This window comes from Ischnura elegans, chromosome 2 (assembly GCF_921293095.1).
Source record: "Ischnura elegans chromosome 2, ioIscEleg1.1, whole genome shotgun sequence".
Taxonomy (NCBI): domain Eukaryota; kingdom Metazoa; phylum Arthropoda; class Insecta; order Odonata; family Coenagrionidae; genus Ischnura; species Ischnura elegans.
In genome coordinates this window covers 116,439,711-116,461,260 of record NC_060247.1, presented here as the reverse complement: position 1 = coordinate 116,461,260, position 21,550 = coordinate 116,439,711, and the positions used below count along the sequence as shown (strand labels likewise).

At 39.3% G+C, this 21,550-nt stretch overlaps 1 protein-coding gene and 1 long non-coding RNA gene across 2 annotated transcripts in view; one reads left to right on the top strand and one right to left on the bottom strand.

Moving 5' to 3' along the window:
• The first annotated feature begins 7,531 nt into the window (after nucleotides 1-7,531).
• LOC124154472 lies at nucleotides 7,532-8,370 on the top strand. The gene is made up of 2 exons (XR_006863924.1): nucleotides 7,532-7,890; nucleotides 7,988-8,370. It is a non-coding gene; the product is annotated as an uncharacterized LOC124154472 (long non-coding RNA).
• Nucleotides 8,371-11,743: 3,373 nt separating this feature from the next.
• The window catches only part of LOC124154467 (sortilin-related receptor-like), a 91,997-nt gene continuing 82,190 nt past the window's right edge, over nucleotides 11,744-21,550 (bottom strand). The window contains exons 21-24 of the mRNA XM_046528217.1: nucleotides 19,019-19,161; nucleotides 15,254-15,539; nucleotides 14,560-14,777; nucleotides 11,744-12,579 (exon numbers count right to left, since the gene is read on the bottom strand). Coding sequence (XP_046384173.1) covers nucleotides 12,454-12,579; nucleotides 14,560-14,777; nucleotides 15,254-15,539; nucleotides 19,019-19,161 — 773 coding nt within the window. The 3' untranslated portion in view covers nucleotides 11,744-12,453. The remainder of the gene's footprint in view (nucleotides 12,580-14,559; nucleotides 14,778-15,253; nucleotides 15,540-19,018; nucleotides 19,162-21,550) is intronic.

The following is a 21,550-nucleotide window of genomic DNA, read 5'->3' as shown; positions in this document are numbered from 1 at the left end:
GATTGAATTTTTTGTAAATATAATATTTTTTGATGGAAAGTGATTCAATCTTCCATTACACTAATGCTCTTACACAAACAAGAACTAACAAGAGATTTCCAAGCTAGATGAAACAATAACATTCATCGTAACGTCCGAGATGCGTGGCCAGAATGAAGATTTCTCGTTATATGTCTGCTTGCAAATACTATTATTTCCAGTTTTTACGAATTAATTTTTAACTCGGGTACATCATAAGGAAAAAATATGTTATTGGCTTGACTTCAGAAGATAGCAATGAGGAAAATGTGGGTTGATTCTTTTTGTTTCCACATCCATGTTTACTTCGGCACCAGAGTCTCTACCCCAGTGACCCGAAAAGGGTACGTGTCAGCAAAATCTTTCCTCATGCCAACCCATCTTTTTGAAGTGCCGATGGCAATCCCAAGAAATCAATTCTCCTAGTTCTTACGAGTGGCCTGACTATCTTACTACCACCCCTCGCTTCTTCTCCGCACCCCCTCCAACCTTCGAACAGCCGACAGGAGTGGTGCGCGCCTAGGTACACGCTAATGCACCGTCGTAAAATGATCTTGAAAGCGGAGTGCCGCCCATCTCAAGCAGCTGCAGTAAAGGGTATGTGAAACCCTTTTTGGTAAATATCTGATGCTTGGGGGTGGTCGTATGGGAGGAAAGGCATTGGAGCTGGAAACAAGAAATGAGTAAAGGAAATTGTGGTGAGAATTGTTATACATTGAATGCAAAATACAGAAATTATTCAATATTCCAGAGCCCTACCTAGATTCTGATGCATACTAATAAAATAATATGCCGAAATATCTTGAACGGAATTACCATCCCAATGAAACAGCTGGCCGAGGCGATTCCTTGTATTTATATCTATTTTCCTCGTTCTTTTTTGGTTTCTCCGCGTAGGAAAAAAATTGAAAGAAAACGGTGGCGCGGGGCTGAAGCTGACCTTAAGCAACCCGCATCAATCGTCTATCTCTCTGTGCGGTTGACGTGATATCACGTCATAAATAAGAAATTGCACACCTATGAAATTACGGCCCAGAAATTTTCTCATTATTTTTTCCAGCTCTGTAGGAATCGATGCATGCGTTTTGCACTAAAAACGGAAGCCGCCACAGAGGATAGTACTGACTTTTACATGGTCAGCATTTAAAGTGCTAAGAATGCATTGGTAAGCGGTAGGAAGCAGTGGCGGCGCGTGTATATACGCATGTTAGCAAGTGCACATGAAAAGGTGAATTAATTATAAAAGAAAACTATGTATTCCTTTACAACGAGATAGATAAAAATCCTGTGAACACCAGGGGCGTACTCAGGATCAAAACTAGGGGGGCGGGGCAAGCCGTGGTTGTTCAAGTTGTTGGTAAGATTTAAGCATGGAAAAATTGAGTGGAATCGACATTTTAAGGAAACTAACAGCTCTTGATTATATTTTCAAATTATTTTCCTGAAAAAAAATACGTATTTCCATAAAGACATTTGCGACTTTTGCTTCTAGGGGGGCAGCTGCCCCCTCCTGCTCCTCGCTGGGTGGTGAACATATAAATAGGATATGAAGCTACAAACAGTGTGCGGTCCGCTGACATGGCGCCGGACGCATATTCGGTCTACGCGATCGCTTGTCAATGTTCGGGCGGAACAAGGTAAGCGGGGGGCATGGAATGTTCACATGGGTGCTGGGAGGAGACCCAACACCACGTGAGTGCGAAAGCGCATATTTGATGAGTAACTCGCAGGTAGTGTAGCTGCCACCTACACTACCTGCGCTCAGGATCCAAGTCCGTCAATGCATTCAGTGCCATTTGGCAGTCATCATTTGAACTTTTTAATCATCGTATATCTTCTCCAATGCTCACCCTGAATATATTACCACCGGCCGCCACTGGTAGGAAGTTCGCCGGGTCAGCTAGTATATTCATAATCTGAACGAATAGGCTATCAGTTAGATAGCGACAAGGAAGTATTCACTCGACAACCACGGATTATGATGAAATTGGGAGAGATATGCTCGAATATCTAATGGACGTTGTAAGGGTTTTATATTCAGTATTGTAATACTATGCGAGAAAGAATGATTCCTCTGACGCAGTACTGCAGCCTTCTGCAATTCGGCACTGGATCATCGGCAAATTTGTGAGATAATATCGCCGATGGTACTTTGTTGGAAGACATGCTACTAAGCCTTTTTGTAAAACTTAATGGATTCCATTAAATAAGGCAATGGAATATTATCCATGAATTAGTTCCACGGTGAAACTTTGAGGCGAAACTGGAGATATATTTATGATAATAGTAGTTATAGGTATGGAGTTTATTATTTCAGGAATAAAGAGCATATAAATTGTAAAAGTTTGCGAGCAACAACATGCTAAAAAGTTACACAAAAGAATTCACCATCTTAATCGATTGGATTGGCTCAAACATTCTCCTGCGTACTGGAGATATTGATAAACGCCGAAAATAAGGTATTCCCAGGCCACTCCTAAATCTAACGACCGCGTAGACACGCGTACAAATGAAAATATTTTTTAGAAAATGTTTCACATTTGGTGGAGATTGTTTAACCCTCTGAAAACAAATCACTAGTTTTTACTATTCGGGAAATTAGTCCCCAACAACGAGGGAAAATGATGGCTTTAACCTCGAGAAATCATTAATGGATGACATATCAGCCACTCAGGTGAAGTATCTCCGGAAAGGGTCGTCAACAGGTCGGTTGTAGTTCGAAGTTTGGACTTAAAACTTGATGTTGTACACTTGAAAAAAAAATCCTGTATTAAGGTTGAAAATCAATATTGTAATTAATAATTTGTTATCGAAGACAAAAAAATTGGTTTGGACTATAACATTCTGTGCAAAAATCAATAAATATCTGAATACACATAATCTCAATAATTATGTAACCATTAATGAATTATTATTATTATTAAAGTATTCTACCGATTAAGGAAGGTTTCCATGGAGCGCTTAAGAAGGATTCCGGGAGCCTCCTCTTACATCACGCAACTCCCTCTTCAGTGTACAATTAAAACCTACTACCATTAATTCTATCTAAAAATCCTATTCTTTTCCTTCCCCTCCCTCGTTAACGTAATGTTCTTCCCTCTAAGACTGTTTTCAACATCCCATCCCCGCTAAGTACTCGTTCCATCCATACCTTCCGCCTCCTCCGTTTCTCATCTAATAGCTGCCTATCCTCACCCACCATGTCCAGCACTTCGTCGTTCCTCCTCCTGTCCGTCCACTTCACTTTCTCCATTCTTCGCCACACCCACATCTCGAATGCCTCGAGTCTTCCCTCATCCTCCTTCCGTAGCGTCCACGATTCTGCACCGTAAAGCGCAACACTCCCGATCAGACTCTTCACTTGTCTTTTCTTTAAATCCTTGCATAGCGAACCTCCTAGAAGCTCCTTTCTGTTCATTAACGCCTCCTTTGCTTATGCAATTCTCTTCCTAATATCCTTACTACTGTATCCGTTTTCCTCTAATGTGGGGCCTAAATAGTTGCACTGCTCAACCTGCTCAAGTTTTTCACCACCCACTTATATCTTAAGCCTAACATTCCTCTCTCGTGAGGCTTTGCAAAACCGCATAACCTTAGTTTTCTTGTTATTAATCTTCATCCCATATTCCTCGCAACGCTTGTGTAACGCATCCACCAGAGCCTGAAGCCCCCTCGCTGACTGGCTAATCAACGCCTGATCATCAGCGAATCTCAGTGATTTGAACATCATTCCTCCCACTTTTACTCCAGCTTCTTATTCATCCCACGCTTCCCTTACCATCTCTTAAGCGTACACGTTAAAGAGCATCGGCGATAGAGGATAGCCTTGCCTCACTCCGCGGCCCATTCTTGCCCACCCAGATTCACCATCCGCTACCCTCCCTTACTCAGTCTGTGCCACATACAGGTTACGAATCAGACGCCTATCCCTCCAATCTACACCTATTTTCTTGAGAATATCCATTAACTTTACCCACTTCACTCTATCAAATGCTTTCTCAAAATCCACAAAGCAGGCATACACGTCCTGGTCATATTCTAAGTTCCTCTCCACCAGGGACCTCATTATCGCTATTGCGTCACGAGTTGACTTCCCTTTTCTAAAACCAAACTGATAATCGCCCAAATACTCGTTTGCCCTCGCCTCCATTCGTCTGTTCAATATCCTCAGTACCACTTTCGCCGCGTGAGATATTAAGCTAATAGTCCTATAGTCCCGCATTCAACAAATTTGTATGCAGTTTCCATAAACAAACCTGCGTAATAGGTTTACTTCCGAAAAAGGGGAGAGAGGAGGGTTCAGAGACGAGGGCGAAGTTATGAAGGGGAAGGCAAGTATCCTACGAATTCGGGAAAGAAAAAATGGGAGATATAAGATCAATAGCTTAGAGAGTTTTGGCATATCAGCGGCGTAACTATGGTAGGGAATTAGGGGATATTTCTCCCCCCAAATGCCTCTGATAAATCAAAATGTTTTTTTATCTTGTCTGGATTTGATATATTGTAAGTACGCCCAATGACTCGGCACCTTTCCTCCCACTCCACATACCACCTGCCCCTTTCCTTGATTGTCCATGCCGCTGTATCGGCTCCGCCCACCCCCCCCCCTTCTACCTAGCCGCCGAGGAGTTGCGAACGCATACAGAGTAGCAGTGGAACGAAACATTGTCTCCTGGTCGCCTATGCATGAGGTGACTGGGAAGGAACGAATAGGGGATGGCCAGGAGGAGTCACGTGGTGACGACGAGCGGCTGTGTAGCGCGCTCGGAGCGGGTAGAGTAGTCTGGTGCGGAGAGTGTACTGGTTGGTGAATAAAAGCGAGAGTTGTGAACCTTGTGTGGGCGTATTAATTGTATCCCTGGTGACCCCGCGACGGACCCTGTTGATTTGGAGACTTACAATATGTTGCAACTGCATCTGCTTAAAATTAAATTTTAAGTGCCAAAATGACTTAAAATGCATTTTCAGGCATGTTATGTTTCAACAATTTTAATAACTCCTCCTTTTCTGATGGGGTAGCCCCCAACTTACCCGCTTTAATCCCCCCCCCCTCCCCCAAAGGCATTATCCTAGTAACGCCACTGCGGTATCCCATTGAGGAATTAGCGAGTGTCGCTGGTAAAGGAAGGGTTGAGAATTTACAAAGGAAAACTACGTGGTAGGTGGGGCTCAAAAGGGACTAGAAAGGAGAGGAATGCAGAACGAAACGGGAAATCCAAAAGGTGGGAGAGAGCGGCGTTTCGTATTACGATGGTGGCATAGGGAGAGTTACTTTCCAGAAAAAGAATCAGGTGTTGAGAATGTGGGGGGCATGCGTGTTTAGCGACACATAGGAAAAATCAAGATTCCATTGAGTAAGAATGCGGAAGACAGAGCTGAATGGTAGCAAGAGTATAAGTTACGTAGTGTAAGTCGATGATAATATCTACTTCTTCTCTACGTTTATGTAACAAAATGGGCTGAAAACTGGCTCCGCCATTTTGTTATACATCTATAGTTATTGATGACACGATATCTTTGAAAACCCTTCAAAGTGAAGGAAAATATTTGCCAATTAAGATGGCATAACAGAGTTTTCGGTAAAACTATTCATGAAACCACTGCACGAGGATAAAGTTAGCAATTTTTAGAAAAAATCGAGGGAGGTCGTTTTTTGCTAAATCTGTTCAAATTGACCCCACATATATTGTTAACGTGAAAACACAGCGAAAAAATAATCTGGAAAAATATGCACAATTTAGTTGAGAGTATATATACGAAGTTTCAACTTCCTAGCTTAAAAAAATTGTTTTGGAGGTTTTGGCCAGCTTTTTTCGATTCTAGCCCACTGTGCGTCGGCATGAAAAATTCAACGTTCAAGAAGACTGAAGTGGAGAACTGAGAGCAGTAAGCTTTGATACAATTATTTCGGAGAACTGGAAAAACTATGTTGAGCACGTCAAGAAAGTGGAACATAAATCAAATCCAAAGGCATTTTGCATGCAGACAATTTTCAGAATGATGTAGAGGAGTTGACTGTTCGTATGACATCGTCTCCAACCGCGGAGCCAGGGCCACAGCCGAGCGCATTACGCTACATTGAGGAAAGTCTGTCGGACTCCTAAACGAGAAGGTATGGAGGGACTATTACCATTTATTACCTTTTTTGTGTTTCTGCTGATTATGACGCTCGTGTACTATTAATCCTCAGGCAAGGAGTGTTTATTGAGATTTGAAAGATTATTGCTATTCATAATTTATCTGCGTCACAAATTGCATCATAACGCTGGCCAAACCATAGTCAATAAATTGAAGAAGAGAACTAAGCTTAAAAAACATCAGCACTATCCCTAAAGGCCGTTTTACACGGGGCAGGTCATTTCGCTGGTTAGCACTGAAGACATGTTGAAATTGCGAGAATGCGAGCTTGCAATTAGAGCAGGGGCTATTTTGCTGTCTCGTATCCACGCATTCTCGCATATGTTCTAGCGATTCGACGTTTTACACGACGCAATTTTCACTGCGCCTTTGTACATACGTCAGATTGCGCAATGACGTGCCCCGTGTAAAACGGCGTTAATAGGTGCGTGTGTGGGCAATGCGTTAAAATACTTGCATTCAATGTTGTCAGGAATGTTCTTTACTTACCTCGTCCTAAAATAATGCTGGGTGAAAACAATTCTGGTGGTAGTGAATTATTTTTCTAACATAATTCCGCATACATTTATTGTTTCGTTTTCAAGGAGTTAATTATGTTTTATCTCCTTGCATGAGTCGATAATATTTGGATCCACACTAATATGAGAGAAAACTTCAAATAGATTATGGATGGTTTTTCAAGTAGGACGTTCCATGGTTGATCTTTGGAGTAGTAAAAAGAGTCGGCTACTACTTATTCCTGACGGTCTATTCGATTTATCCCTGAGTTTTTATTGACGCTCTCCGCAAAATTAAGGCACGTATGAATGCTTAGAAGCAAGGTATCAATAAGGTCACCTTTCTTACGGCAAACATCTTACCGCTTACGTCAGTGGAAATAGACGTTTCCCTTACTTGATAACATTAAAAACCCACTTATCCGTTTGATATGAACGTCGTTGTCTTATACAACATCGCATATCATGTAATACTAGTTAGCCAGAGCCAAAAAATATTGTATAACATGGAAGGAATAGACTTTCAGGAATGGCGATAATTTTTATTACCCTTCAATTATTTTTTATATTACAGATTATTCATTATTCAGATTGTGCACTGAATAAATACATACATAAAATAACAAAAGACTTTTCCTTTTATGTTGCAGCAAAGGTATTGTAATTTACGCTAAAAAATTCTTTAATTTACGCCGTCTTTCGTGCGATCCCTAACTCCTTTTGGAAATAAACCATTTTGGCACCCTCTTATGTGTGGTAGCATACGCTGTCAGGATGCCTGCCGTCGGAGCGGAAGCTTGGCAACACTGTTCTCCATACGTCAACTAAATGTGGAACGCTCTATATCAACCCCAAGTAGCGTAGCATATTTTCTTTATTTTTAGAGCATCATCTTTTTAACAGCATTTTTTTCCAAAATTTTCCCGGAAAAAATTATTCAAATAATTTAGTATGGATTGATTTACAATTTTATTCAAGCCATTTCTGTATTTTTTATGACCCATTCCTGTAAAGTATGAATTTTTGCTTTCAGTGACGATGGATTTGAACGTGGTCTTGAGTTTCACCAGTGCATTAGAATCAAGTCCCTGAGCTTTAATCCATACGCTGTTCCGGCCTCCTGCCGCCCAGGGCAGATGTGCAACAGGACACAGGGCTACGTCAAAATTCCTGGGGATAGTTGTGAAGGAGGTTATGAAACACGTTTCCTACCAGATCTTCTTCCATGCCCATTCAAGTAATCGAAAATGCCTGTAAGGCATAAACTTATTTTTAGCTTGGATTTTCATTTTGTACTATTAACATGTGAAACTTAATTTCCGTGCATTTTTTAGGGAGAAAAAGGAATTCATCCTTACAAATAGGCACAAACGGAGAATATTCTACGTATTGGGCTCCAAGACCACAAACTTCAGGTCCTCCCTGTTGAAAACATTAAATATGTTATAGCCGTTGAATTTGACCTGAGAAACAATGGTGTGTATTGGGCGGATATCGATGATGATGTTATTGGAGTACGTATTCATAGCATTTGAATATTTCAGGACATGTTGATGCTGTTTTTCCTATTTTATCATTCATTCAGCTCCGACCGTCATAAAGAGGAACTCTACTAACATATTTTATTTACATTCAATCATTTTCAGGCAGTGAGATTCGATATTTTGGTTAAACACATTTCTTCAGATGTCGTTTTCACAAGAGAAAGCTCTCTTTTCTCGATACACGAAAAGTTGAAAATTCAGTGACAGCAATTAACGAAATCTGATTACAAAGAAATATAAGCAATGCCAGCACTTTCTCCATTATGCTAAGCATTCTTAATATAAACATGGGAGTCAATGTCCTTACAAAAAGTTCGAAGAAGCCTGAAAAAACATTAATAGATCAATTTTTAAAAGTCTGACAAACTTCCTTAAAATCTAAGATCTATCTGTTAGTTTCAACAATCATTTCAATCAGACTCCTTCCCATAATGGATCTGGTGCTTCTTCTATTACCTCCATTTTTGCACCTTGCAATGAAACTGAGCTTAAGCTTGAGCCTAGGCTGTCAGTCAATCTAGGATTTAAACATAGTTGTGGCACAGATGTAAGTCCCAATATTTTATATGGCATCTGTTATGAATTCCTAAGCTCTCCTCTACTAATGTTATGAATGAATCTCTTAACTTATGTATCTTCCCTGAGCCTCAATCAGCTAAATTATTTCCTGTGTGAAATAACAACAGCCGCAGCATTTCAATTCTAAATGTCCTCAGAAAATTAACAAATATATGTACAAACAACTTGTTGTATAATTAGAGTGCAATCACATCATCTCCTCTTTCCAGCATGGTTTTAGACAGCGAAGATTCACCTTCTTCAGCGTGTAACCAAATGATTGAAAATATTTTGATACCCCCCGACAAATAAAATGAAGTTTCAAGCTTAACGTCATTTGTGTTCTCTGTTTCCCTTATAAATGAAGTCATTTTTACCTTGCTGGCGAGAGTTAGATGGTTATCCTCACCAACAATGGCAAAATAATTTCCTCCTTTACAGTAAAAATTACTCAGGGCGTACCACAGCGATGAATCTTAGGTCCTTTACTTTTTTGTTTACGTTAATGACCTCCCGGATTAGATTATTTATACAAATAAGGGCACACCCATTCTTTTAAGCTAATGACACCAGCTTCATTCTTTCTTCCTCCAATCTCCAATCCTTGTTAATTTATTGTCAGACAGCCTCTGACCAATTCATTAAATGGTGTCTGAACAATCGTCTTGCGGTAGACATTGATAAATCTCAATGTGTTACGCTATGCTTGTTCAAAAATTCTGACAAATCTTTTTTTACAAATATCCAGAGGACTTCTACTTCCCAGGTAGGTTGTTTTAAGTTCCCTTGTATTCACATCATTCTCTTGTAGCTTTGGATACTCATCTAAGCACCTAAGCGAATAAATTCAGTTCTGCTTGTTACCTCAATCTTATTATCCATCCTTCCATCACCACTTATATCCTTCCTACTCTCTACTAAGGCCTGTTCTATTCTCATGTTATCTACACCATAATTCCCTGGAGATCTTCTCCTTTGGCTCCAAAAATATTTGAGATTCAAAAAGAGTTATCAGACCCATTGCCCAAGCTGCCCTGTGAACTCCCTGTCGGCCCCTGTTTAGTGACCTTAACATTCTGCCCTTACCCTGTGTATTGGAATCTCCTGAGCCACAATAATATTAAATCAATTAAATATTACATGGCCTCTAACCTTCAACACTTCTAGTTCCGTCTACATTATGTATTCCACTCAATTTGTCAAAGATCACATAATAGGTCTAACTCTTTACTCTGATGTCATTAATGGTTACTCTACCAGAAGACATCACAATATTCGTATACGTACCTTATGTACGATCAAAGAAGTGGCAATGAGGCTATCTAGCATTTGAGGCTCCATGATTATCAATGTTTTGGTCAAAGTAGGCGTGGCTATCCTACCCAAGCACCTCCATTCCTGCCACACTGCGCTCAACACTCGGAACCAGTGGTACCCCTCCAGTATATTTACAACCTCCTAGTTGAAAACACATAGAACAAAATGACGTCACAGCCCTGAGAATATGACTGCCTGGTGTTTCAGCGCATCATTATTTTGAAAATTTTTATCATTAATATCTCACTTAAAGAGTACCTAACTATTCTCATGTCCACTCGGAATTCAGCCTATTTGAGTTTTAAATTTTTTAAGGTCACTCCCCAAATCCTCAGTAGGACCTACTGACACTTTTTAAGCAACCTGGCGGACTTTTGTTTGAAATTTTCGGCCCAAGCTGACGATTTAAAATCATATTCTCTGGTGCTAGAGCCGTGGAAGCGCTCTAATCGTATGCTCTTTATAATATAAACGATTGATTAAATACTTGAAATATAAAATTTATATAGAGGGAGCAGTATTTAACTTTGCCAATATTACACGTAGGGGAGATCGGGATAATAGAGTACACTTAAGGATTATTAGTTTATATCTTTCAATTGAGAACTTCAATGAAACAGAAAATCGTATTATTTTGAAGGAAATGATATTTCCCACCAGTTCATTGCTTCATATTGAAAACTTAACTTAATTTAAGTGCTATATCCATATTTCAAAACACTTACACTGCACGGTATTATACCCATTGCCGGGGCAATACCGTACACCAGTTGGAGCTCTCACATTCTCTGCAGTATCGTTCATCATGGGGCAATACCGCAAAGAGCGATAGCGGTATTGCCCCATGATGAACGATATTGCAGAGAACATGAGAGAAAAAACAAAGATGGAAAATTTAATTTTAAGTTTTATACTATCATCTAAATTAATAAAACATGGAATGTTAGCTTAAATTAGAATAATACCAAACCCCCGATCTTAGTTGAAATAAAAGGCAGCTAACATAATGCTAAAATTTAAAAAAAATCCTTTTTTATTAACGATTTAATGTTTTATTGTAGCATCAAAGTATGAAAATCCATTCTTTGTACAGAAAAACTGACACATTCAAGTGCGCAAGACCAAAATTGCTCACTGCGATATTAAAATCTTCCGACGGTGAATTGATCAAAGCAATTTGTGATTGTTGTCTTAATACGCTGAATGGTAATCATAAGATAGATAATAGGTTAAAACTAAAATTATCCAAGCATCGTAACACGCTGAGAAAGTGAGCGGCGAAAGCGTAAGGAGAAAACGTGCGATTCTCTTACAAAGAAGTGGCTTTTTGCCATTATTATTAGGATCAATTTTAAGCGGTGTAGTTGGTAGCATGCTGGGGAAATGAGTTTGCAGAAAATGCTGGTGAGTCCTCAAGTCATCGATCGAAGTCATAGTAAGCTTAGGTTGAATATATTGGATAGAAAAATGAAAGGTGTGTTGGTAAGGAAAGAAGTCAAGGATATAGACAAGTGGACTTTATATAAAAGAATACTCGATAAATATCTAGACTCAGTGACTTTAAATCCCCCGTACACTTTCCAACTCTAATAACCAAGGCCTCATCACCAACACGGCTCATTGGGGCAGAGAGTAGCAATGCATTGAGGAGAACGTTGGCCGAAATTAAGAGGGCAAATGAGCAATTGGATACGACATGGGAACGAATAAACGAAAGACTCGAAAGAAATTCTCCGCCGAAAAAAGGAAGCGAAGACTATCCGAGAATCGTTCCAAGAAGAAGTCTGCGAGAAATAAAGAAAAAAGAATTCGGACCAGAGTACGACGTAATAGCTAGCGTGTTCAACGATCCCGAACATCCTGCTGGCTGGAATGGGTCAACAAATTTAAAAATAATTAATAAATCAAACAATTTTTTCCCCATACAATGAAGGACTTCAATTGGCGCTGAATAGAACTCATGCCATCAAATTTCTTGCTATTATCCTTGGTAATATGAGAGTTTTCCATCAAATAAAGTGAGGCAATGATGTGATAATGTTTTCCAGGCTTCCAGTGCATTTTTAGTTGTTTGCGACTTCTGACCATAAAATTCTTACCGGCAAAATTGTTTTCAACTGACAAAAAAACAATAAGTTGCCCAGAAAACATGATTTTATCTACCATTTACCGTCGAGGCCTTCGCAAGAAAGTTCTTCATAGTGATAAAGACGCACTGGGATTTTGGATACCGTTGGCCATATCATGGGATGCATGTAAAAATATATCTTAAGAGATGCTACCTATGGTTTGATTCTCTCCAGCCTTGGTTTTATTAATTTTTGGGTCAAATATTGACATTATAGGATAAACGTGGTCGCCTTCTACGTTAGGAATCTTCTTCAAAAATTTTTTTCACTATTCTCAATGACTTCCAGATCTTCGGCTGCATTTATCGTTGCATTCTTGTCAAACGTCAAAGTAACTACATTGGATCTGTTGTTCTCCACAGCATTCGTGGCTGAAACCTGCAGAAATAAAACAAAATTAAGTTTGGAAAGGGAGGATTTTGTCAATCAGGACACAGAATCGAATAAACCTAGAAACAATGGTAGAAACCCTTTCCATTTGGTTGAGGTAAATAATTGACTTTTATTGATGTTTGAAATTAAGTCGGTAACCTACTTAACCACTATGAGGTGACTTTGTTTCAATTCAAGTGCTTACAGCTAATTTTCTTTTCAAATCTTCAGTTCAGCTTTCGTACATTTTTTGCAATTTAAATTTCATAAATTACAAAAGAAATATTAGGATCATAGGTATTTTACCATAACAAGCTATAGCTCACATTACAATGGTGTGAAATTGAGAAATTAATAACAGTGGAATACCAAAACTAATTTGTGCCGGTGATTAACTGGATGTTAGCCAGCCACACAGTTAACAATAAAAGGTTCTGGGTTCATTAAGTTCAATTTAATTTTTGGTACCCCCATTTCCCAATTATTCGGCATACAGTAGTTTCTGACACGGGATGGTTTAACCGAATACTTAGCTGGCTACACATTTTCTCAACTGATTGGATTTTATTAAAGGCCAAACTAGATTATTCAAATCAATCTCCACGCCTGTTTTTAAATGCATTTCATTTAGTAAATTATTGTTGTGGAGAGTTTTTAGAAGCTCCACATGAAGTTTAAGGTTACGATCACTAGGTTTGGTGCTGTCAATCTCGCAGGACTAGATAGGGAGGTACTTTTGGACAAATTCAATAGCCTTGCTGACAAACTGAGTAATAGAAGAAATGCCCATTGTAAATTCTGAGGAGTAATATTTTTCAACTTTCCATTCGTTCTAGCATACCCTCTTAAATTTTTAAGGGTTTTTTTAATGCATTAAGATCTCACTTGGGATCAGCAAGTGCTTATGAGTTGCATAAAGGCATTGTTCTGAAAACATGCCAAAGAAAATTTATAGATGGAGATCTTATTCTATAATTTATCAATTCATTATGTGTGCTTGAATTTTTGTGTTACTAGTTCAAAAAAGAAATTTCAATGCCATTGCCACCTTTTTCAAGGGATGGCAGAAGCTTCTGGTTGTAGTTACAAATGGGAGTAGCTATCAATAATTAATTATTGGCACGTTTAAATTGGTTAAAATTTAACTTATTGGCAGTACGGTGATTATAAAAATAATTGAAGTAGTCTGAATAGTAAACTATTGGCGGTAGTTCTCAGTGGTTCATAGATAGGGAGTGGTTCTCAAACCTGAGGATGACAGACTTGCCCATCAAAATGTTGGTCCAGAGAAACACAATTACCAAGTAGGAAACCGGTGAAACTTTCTTGAACACAATGAGTCGGGGAAAATCAAGAATGTAATATAGTAATTGATTTCACGTAAAAAAGACTTAAAAATCATATTTTAGCAGCTTATCGTACATTTTGTGTAATTAACCAGTCATTGGGGTACGCAAAAATTCAGTGCCTTGAAACATTCATTTTTATTTCACAAATGAAATAAACACATAAATCATTAAAACAATAGTCCTGGATAAGAACTCATTATGAAGAATTGGTAGCGACGACATGTACCATTTCTTCACAAATCTAATTAACACATTTTGCAAACACAATTTTTACTGGATAAGTGCACATGAAGAAAATTAGGAGCAACAACAGGTACGACCAAATGTCACAGATCACCATTACATGCCTCCCCCTTTGTTTTCTCATGTCCTCAAAGAGAATTGTTTCAGTCTCGCGAGTGAGGCAAACATTGAAACCGCAGCTTAGAAAGCAAATACTTGAATCAGTAGAATCATGATCAACAGTCTGCTAACAATGGCTTTTTCTTTTGAATAATGCGTCACGCAAATGATACATGATGAGTAGTATGATAGACTGCTGAGGAAGGACGATAAAAAAATTTAGAAAAAATGAATCAAAATTTCTCAAGGGGGAATATTTAATAATTAACTGGAGAGAAGAGACAAAATGACCTACCCAGAATGAGTAATTGATTCCTCCAATGAACTGCGATGTGATGAGCACTTTAGTATGCTCTGCGTGGTCAATACGCTTCCTCAGGGGTGGGATAGGAGGTACCATGTTCACTACATAGGCCGTGATCTCACCATTGGGGTTCAGGGGAGGCAGCCACGACACCTCCACCACAGTGGCGCTCTTCTGTACCACCGTCACGTTCCTTGGCGGTGAGGGGACTGCAAGAAACAATTGTCCCATCACATACCCTCCACACACAGTGAACATACTACTTCAAAAAGCAATTACAAGCAGCACATGCAAGACACCATGGATAGTTGTATGGGATTCAAAACAAAGTATTAAGGGTGTTTCAGGAGGAATCTGCAATACTTCAGGTGGAATTAGAGGAGACAAGTTTAAGTGTTTTTTGTCCGTAAAAATGGTACACATTTCCTTAGTTACTGATCCATGGCAATGCGAACAATTTTGGATACACTTTGCAGTTACCATGAAACCAGATTTTCTTGGGTATCCAGACTTTTCGACATTTTTTTCTACTCTCAGGATTTTTAAGGGCATTAAATAACTAAGATTGGATGGAAATGTGTGCTTATAATTGTCCGAAACAATTAATCTCAAAATGGGTGAGATTGCACAATGGTATGATTGATACTCACTCAAACGCACAACAAATCATTAGAAATGGACTCACCATCTTGGGCAGTGGTGGCCCAGGCATAACTGGCCGGAGTGAACACCTCGTCGCTATCCTTGATTTTCACGTAAACTGTCAGGTTGTAAGATGTGTAAGGAGTAAGATTGACAAACTTGAATTCCAGCTCTGATATCCATTCAGTGTGATTAACCCACTTGTTGGAATCAAGAACAGAGTATGAAGGTAAGAACTCAAATTTGGTGTCATTTGGAGTCGAGATCCACCAGTAGAGGAGTAGACTTTTTGGGCTTTTATTGTGCGAATCGATGCCCATTCGTAGAATCTGTAAAGGAGCACAAAGTGTGACTGACTGTGATGCACACAGCACAACAACAACCAGAGTAGCACAAACAAAAATGTTATTCAATGAACAAAATTAATTAGAACACCCTAAAATAATTCACAGTCGACACAAAGCAATAGAATTGCTTCTGATTTTTTTATTTGTCTACACGGATAATTGATAAGGCCTGAAGCACACCATTTAGATTTAAATTGATATTTTACACTTTTTATTGCAACTTGAATAATTAAATTTTTGCCCCGTGAAACACAAATCTCATCTGGAGGATTGCGGGTATTGGTGTATATAACAAAGATGACAGTTAAACCCGTACCACCCATCCCCCGCCGCTAGAGGGCATGGGAGGAAAGACTTTTAGCTAAAAACTATTATGATTGCATATAAGTTGATGTCATAGATGATGCATTAAACTCTCAATTATACAAAGTCAGCAGGACCGGAAAAATGGATCTTCGTAATATTGAATTTTGTAATTTCAAACCTTTTTAATAAGTCGCGAGAAATGTTTTCTTTTGTTTTGAACACCTTTTTTAGTGACTTTTTGTAACATTTCCGGTATTTATTTCCACTAGAATTATTAAAAAATGCTTTTTGTTAATGATTTTATGATGTTAAGTATTGATAAATAATTATACCACCCTTAAATCTCCATTCTTTATAGTTAAATATCAACGATCTTAGTGCTAAAGAAATTTCCATCCACTTTAGAAAACATTAAAGCTATGCCTCGCTGGATATCCTCCCCACCACTATATATAACCCAATAACCATCACTCCAATAGTCCTCCCTCACCTTCCACCTTCCACCTCACCTCGCATAATCCTAAGATATCTATCTTTCCTTTATCCATTTCCCTTTTGACGTTTTCTAACCTCCCCGCCCTCATCATTGTCCTCACATTCCACGTCCCTATAGTGAGTACCGACTTCTTTTTCTCCATCTTCTTGGTCTCATTTTCTTCTCTCTTCATGATAAATGCGATGGTGGTTGGCGTAACATGGTGAAACTCCTTCATGATGCACAAAGCTTAAGAAAACACTTAGCTGTTTCACAAAATAAAATATATTGCGACCGGTTTCGATACAGCGTATCATCATCTGGCAATTACAAGTATCAGTACACAGAATTTATACTCTTGAAGGCGTTAGAGGGGTGGTAGAGTGGAGGTGGAGAAAGGGGGGAACTTCGGAGTACCCATTATTGGATGCAATTAGTTTGATTGTGTTTAGCTCCTTCATCCTGTTGTAATTCGACAATGGAATCAATCATAATCTGTGAAGCATACAATGTATTGCTGATAGTTTGTGAGAGAAGTGGTGTCTTGAATTGCGGTGTATTATTTGGTGGAGGGGGTAAAGGAAGGGAAGGTAGGTTTGGGAAGTATGTCGCTGATGGGTCACTGCACGGTGTAGCCGAGGGTTGATGATATGCTGTATCGAAACCGGTCGCAATATATTTTATTTTGTGAAACAGCTAAGTGTTTTCTTAACCTTTGTGCATCACTTCTCTCTTCATTGCTGCTGCTGGTGATAATGAAGGCGGTATGAATGAGTAAAGAAATATTTTGGAAAGAAAGATGTCTCGGAATGGAGGAACGGGGAGGTTGGCTTGAAGAAAGTTCATGGTTAGGGTTGGAAATGCATCTTCATTACGAATAGCCTGAAAAATAATTCGGTGGTAAAAAGAAACCAATATTTAAGATATTCAACTTGTCTATTCTGGATAACTACGATATACATGAAAAGATATTATCCAAAAAAATCTGTGATCTCCTCTGTTCTCCATCGCCGCTTCCACCATGGCATTCCAACTTGCATAAATAAAAACTAAATTGGGAGTCCACATGACATCTTCTTAATGTTTGGAGGGCTGCGTAAACTTCATTTTTATGTGGAGGAATTTTTTCCTTACTTTCATCATCGTCGTAACTTCCGTAATGACTATAGTCCTGGCCGCTGCTTCTTCTCTGCTGTTTGTTTCTTAGACACTCGCTAGGCACCAACTGAAGGCCTCCGCACACTCTCTCATGAATTTAATTCAAGACCAAACTGTACGATCCAGCGCTTCCAGGACGAAAGACAGCCAGACGCCGCCCCCCGCGTGGATAGATAGCAAGATGCTCACGCGAAAACTTAATACACATAATCATTGAATTCCCGTTCAAATTAGAGATAGAGGAGCCATTTCACCCTGAATATGGGCTCTTGTATTAACTCTAACATCATCGGTGTTGCCCTTACTACCTCTACCCACCTCTTGTCGTTGACTGCCGCAGTGTTTTCCCCGACTTTTCCCCCCTTCCGAAATGTGACGTTGTCCATAAAATGAAACTTTAAAATCAAAAATATGCCCTGTATCATTGAGTGATTTAATTCTCTTCCTTCCTAGTATTTCCAACTGCTGATTTTAAAAGTGTTGTCCAGAAGTCGCCTATTAATCCGCAAAAATATTCAAACTTGATTAACATTTTCTTGGTATAATTCAGTAACGTACGATTTTAGTAGAAAGGTTAGAATTACCCCGCGCGACCTACCTCACATGTTAACCTACGAAGTATTGTCGACACAATGTTGAAGAGTAGGCACGTTAAAACGGGCATTGTGTCAGCAACGATATTTTTACTGAACTCCAACTTCCCCTCGATTCCCACCGTAAGCTTTTAGGTGAACCCTTTTCCTACAAAGTTTCACTATCACTTAAGATTTCATACTTTAGATGTACCTCAGTCAGAAGAGCTGATTTTTAGCTACTTATGTCGGCATAGTTAGTTATGTTGACAAATTTGTCGCCGTTGTTCGCTAGAGCGAATTCCACTTGCTCCAGGGGACCAAGCCAGATGCTCGTAATTTCAAAACATATCGTATTTTCGAATAGCGCCATGTATTTACCATCAACTTTACATGGGGGCCACAATTTCACTACGTAATATCGAAAATTTTGTAATATCCTGCTTCATATAATGGATAGTTTACTGTATATATAACTGAGAAAATCCTATTTATCATCATGAGTAGTTTTAATTTCTACGTGAAAGTAAATGTGCGTATGACACACGTCAAAGCGTGTATGGAAGTAAATAAATGATTGACACCCTTCAAAGCTTCTATCGCATAGATTGAACTCATGACTTCCTCTAGGGTTTCTTAGACCATGAATTCCACTTTGTTGCTTCATATTAACTTCTTTTACCGGTATTTATCAGCACTCATCCCACTCTCAGTAAACATTTCCATTTACAACCTAGGGTGGGTAAAAATTCACCCCAATGATACTGAAAATAATATGATAGAATATTCCAAACAGGAATGAAACAGGCATAAGATTATTTATAAAATGAGGTTTTTAATAGGAAGTGACCCAACCCAATCCCAAAAATAAAACGAGTCCCAACTGGAAACTGACAATTCTCCCCAACCCCTTCCATTTCACACTGGTTAAGAGGAAGGCACATGCATACCTGGTTGACAGCAGGAGATTTGCTGCAGTCCAGCTCATCTGAGCCATCAACACAGTCTTGTGTCCCATCACAGGATTTGTCCAAAGGAATGCAGCGGCTACCAAAATCACACCGGAAGAATCCCCGCGGACAAGATGGTGTGGCTGTGGATTGAAGTCAGAAGCAGATTGAGTCTCCATTTTTCCCTCTTCTCTCATTTTATTTTTATAAATTTGTGAGAATCACTGAATAAAAGAGTAACATATTATCATAGCATACTTCGCTACTCACCACCATAATGCTAACAAACACAATGTCATTAATTAATGATGAAGGGTGTACAGGCCCATCAAAGCAGGAAAATTTCCCGCTCCCTGCAACCACCTTGGAGAAATGCCGAACAAAGAGAGGCGAGAGAGAAGAGTGACGCGCTCCGCACACACAGAGTGACCAAGGGGCGCCTCACTAAGACGCGGCCCAACTACCAGTGAGTAGAGTAATGAGATGATATCTTCGAAGGGGGGAACCTTTCCGAACTTTCGCATTCGCGGTGATGGTTTCTCAAAAGAGAACATTTGTTGAAAAGAGAAAATTTAGAAGCATTGGGATAACGTGTGGAGAGACGACTCGAAATTCTTTCAGATAACATGAGCAATTTATTCATGTAACTTAAATAAAAATAGCCGCCGACACACATGTATTTTTATAAGCATGTTTTGTTTGACTTTGTATGTATACAAAGTCAAACAAAAATTACCCTCTTACAAACTAATGATGGATGAATGGATTGATGAATTATGCAACATAAATAAGTAGTAAAAGAAAACACGTGAAGAGTACCCTCCGACCAAAAAAAGAAATAAATGCTAAATTAACCCTTTATAAACAATATTTACAAGCACCTCGTCGTTTAAGGGACTGCCTTTCGTTGGAAAATCGATGGGAGATCATTGATACAATAGGTACCCATACGGCACAGGAATTCCACGCATCTGGATGCGAGGGTGGACTATCTAGGTACAAGAAATCGCGCTTAGGAAGTTACAAAAAGGTTTTGTTTTTTTATTTCCTTTAATGACGAAAAAAGATAGAAGAGGACTGGCAAATTCATATGCATCGATAATACTGTATCTCATCGATAAAACTGTATTCGGTCTGGGACTATTTTCTTTCGCGGGTGGTTCCATATCCTCCTAGAAAGAAGGCCCGATCACAAGCCTGCACAAGCCTTTGGAGATCGCGTTGTTTACGTTACGTATCACCACATTTCAGGGATTTTTGTGGTTAAGTTGGTGAAAAATAGTGTCTGGTAATGGTGAAGTTTCCCTTATTCTTTAAATTCATTCACTGGGCTTCAGAAACGTGTTTGTGAGGTAATTTTTTTAAAAATTCGTTTCGTGTTGTATTGCCGGGATGTGAAAGAAACTCCGGGACATGGTTCCAGTTTTTAGCTTTCCAAAAGATCCTGAATTGAAGAAGAAGTGCATTTGGGCTATATGAAGAAAATATTTCACCCCTACGAAAAACAGTAAATTATGTACCCTTTCTCGCTGTAATTATTTGGATGTAATTTTAAGTTAGAAGAGGCTTCGGGATGTTGACGCATGACTCCAGTAGGTACTGAAGGTAGTGATATAAAATATAGTAGCAGCAATTCATTTGAAAATTCTTGTATTTTAGTTTTCTTTCTTTTTTATTCTTTCGTTCGGTAAACGTGTGGTTAAATGAGAAGCTAGGAATAAGCAGCCAAGTTTGTAGAATCGAATATTCTTTCTTAGCCTGCCCTATGGTGTGTTATGCGTAGGCTTTCATCATTTCAAATTATCCTATGCTATAGTTTAAAATAATAAAAATTGTGGTATACAATTATTTACTATATTTACTAGCCTAGTAATTTCATTTCTCATACTGAAATGCCAAAAATTCAAGATAATGTGACTTATTAAAGTTACATGGTATTTTATTATTTATTAATTTTAGGTGTGTGAGCTTCACATCACACCTTGTGGTATCAGAAAATTATCTGTGGCCTTGGACGAGAAGACGGGGAAGACAATTCATGTAGAATTGAAGGTGCCCAGATTGGAGGAAGGTACCATTGCTTCACTGTTACCTATCATCAAGAAGACAGACATTGTGGCAGAAGTGACATAGTGGATCTATTGTGGATGCGGATTTGTTTTGTGCAAGTGGATGTTGTGATAGTAGACGTTCATCGGAGAAAGTATTGAAGATATAGTTATTACTCGCACGCTCCGCGCGCTCGTAAAGGGGCTCCGCCCCTTAAAAACCCCGGTTCCGGCTTCGCCGTCTACATTTGTGGTCGCTCGAAGACTTTTAAAGTTCGAATAATCTCACCTCAGCTAGGGGCCGGCTTCGCCGGCCAAGGGGAGGGGAGGCGCCCCACTCATTCCTCGAAACGGCTTCGCCGTTCCTCGCTGTAGGGCGGCTTCGCCGCCCAGGGGTTGAATGTGAGTTGAGATAGGGGAGTCTACAGCGGCTGCGTCGCTTGAACACCGGGGCGGCTTCGCCGCCTTGGGGTTGAGGAGCTCC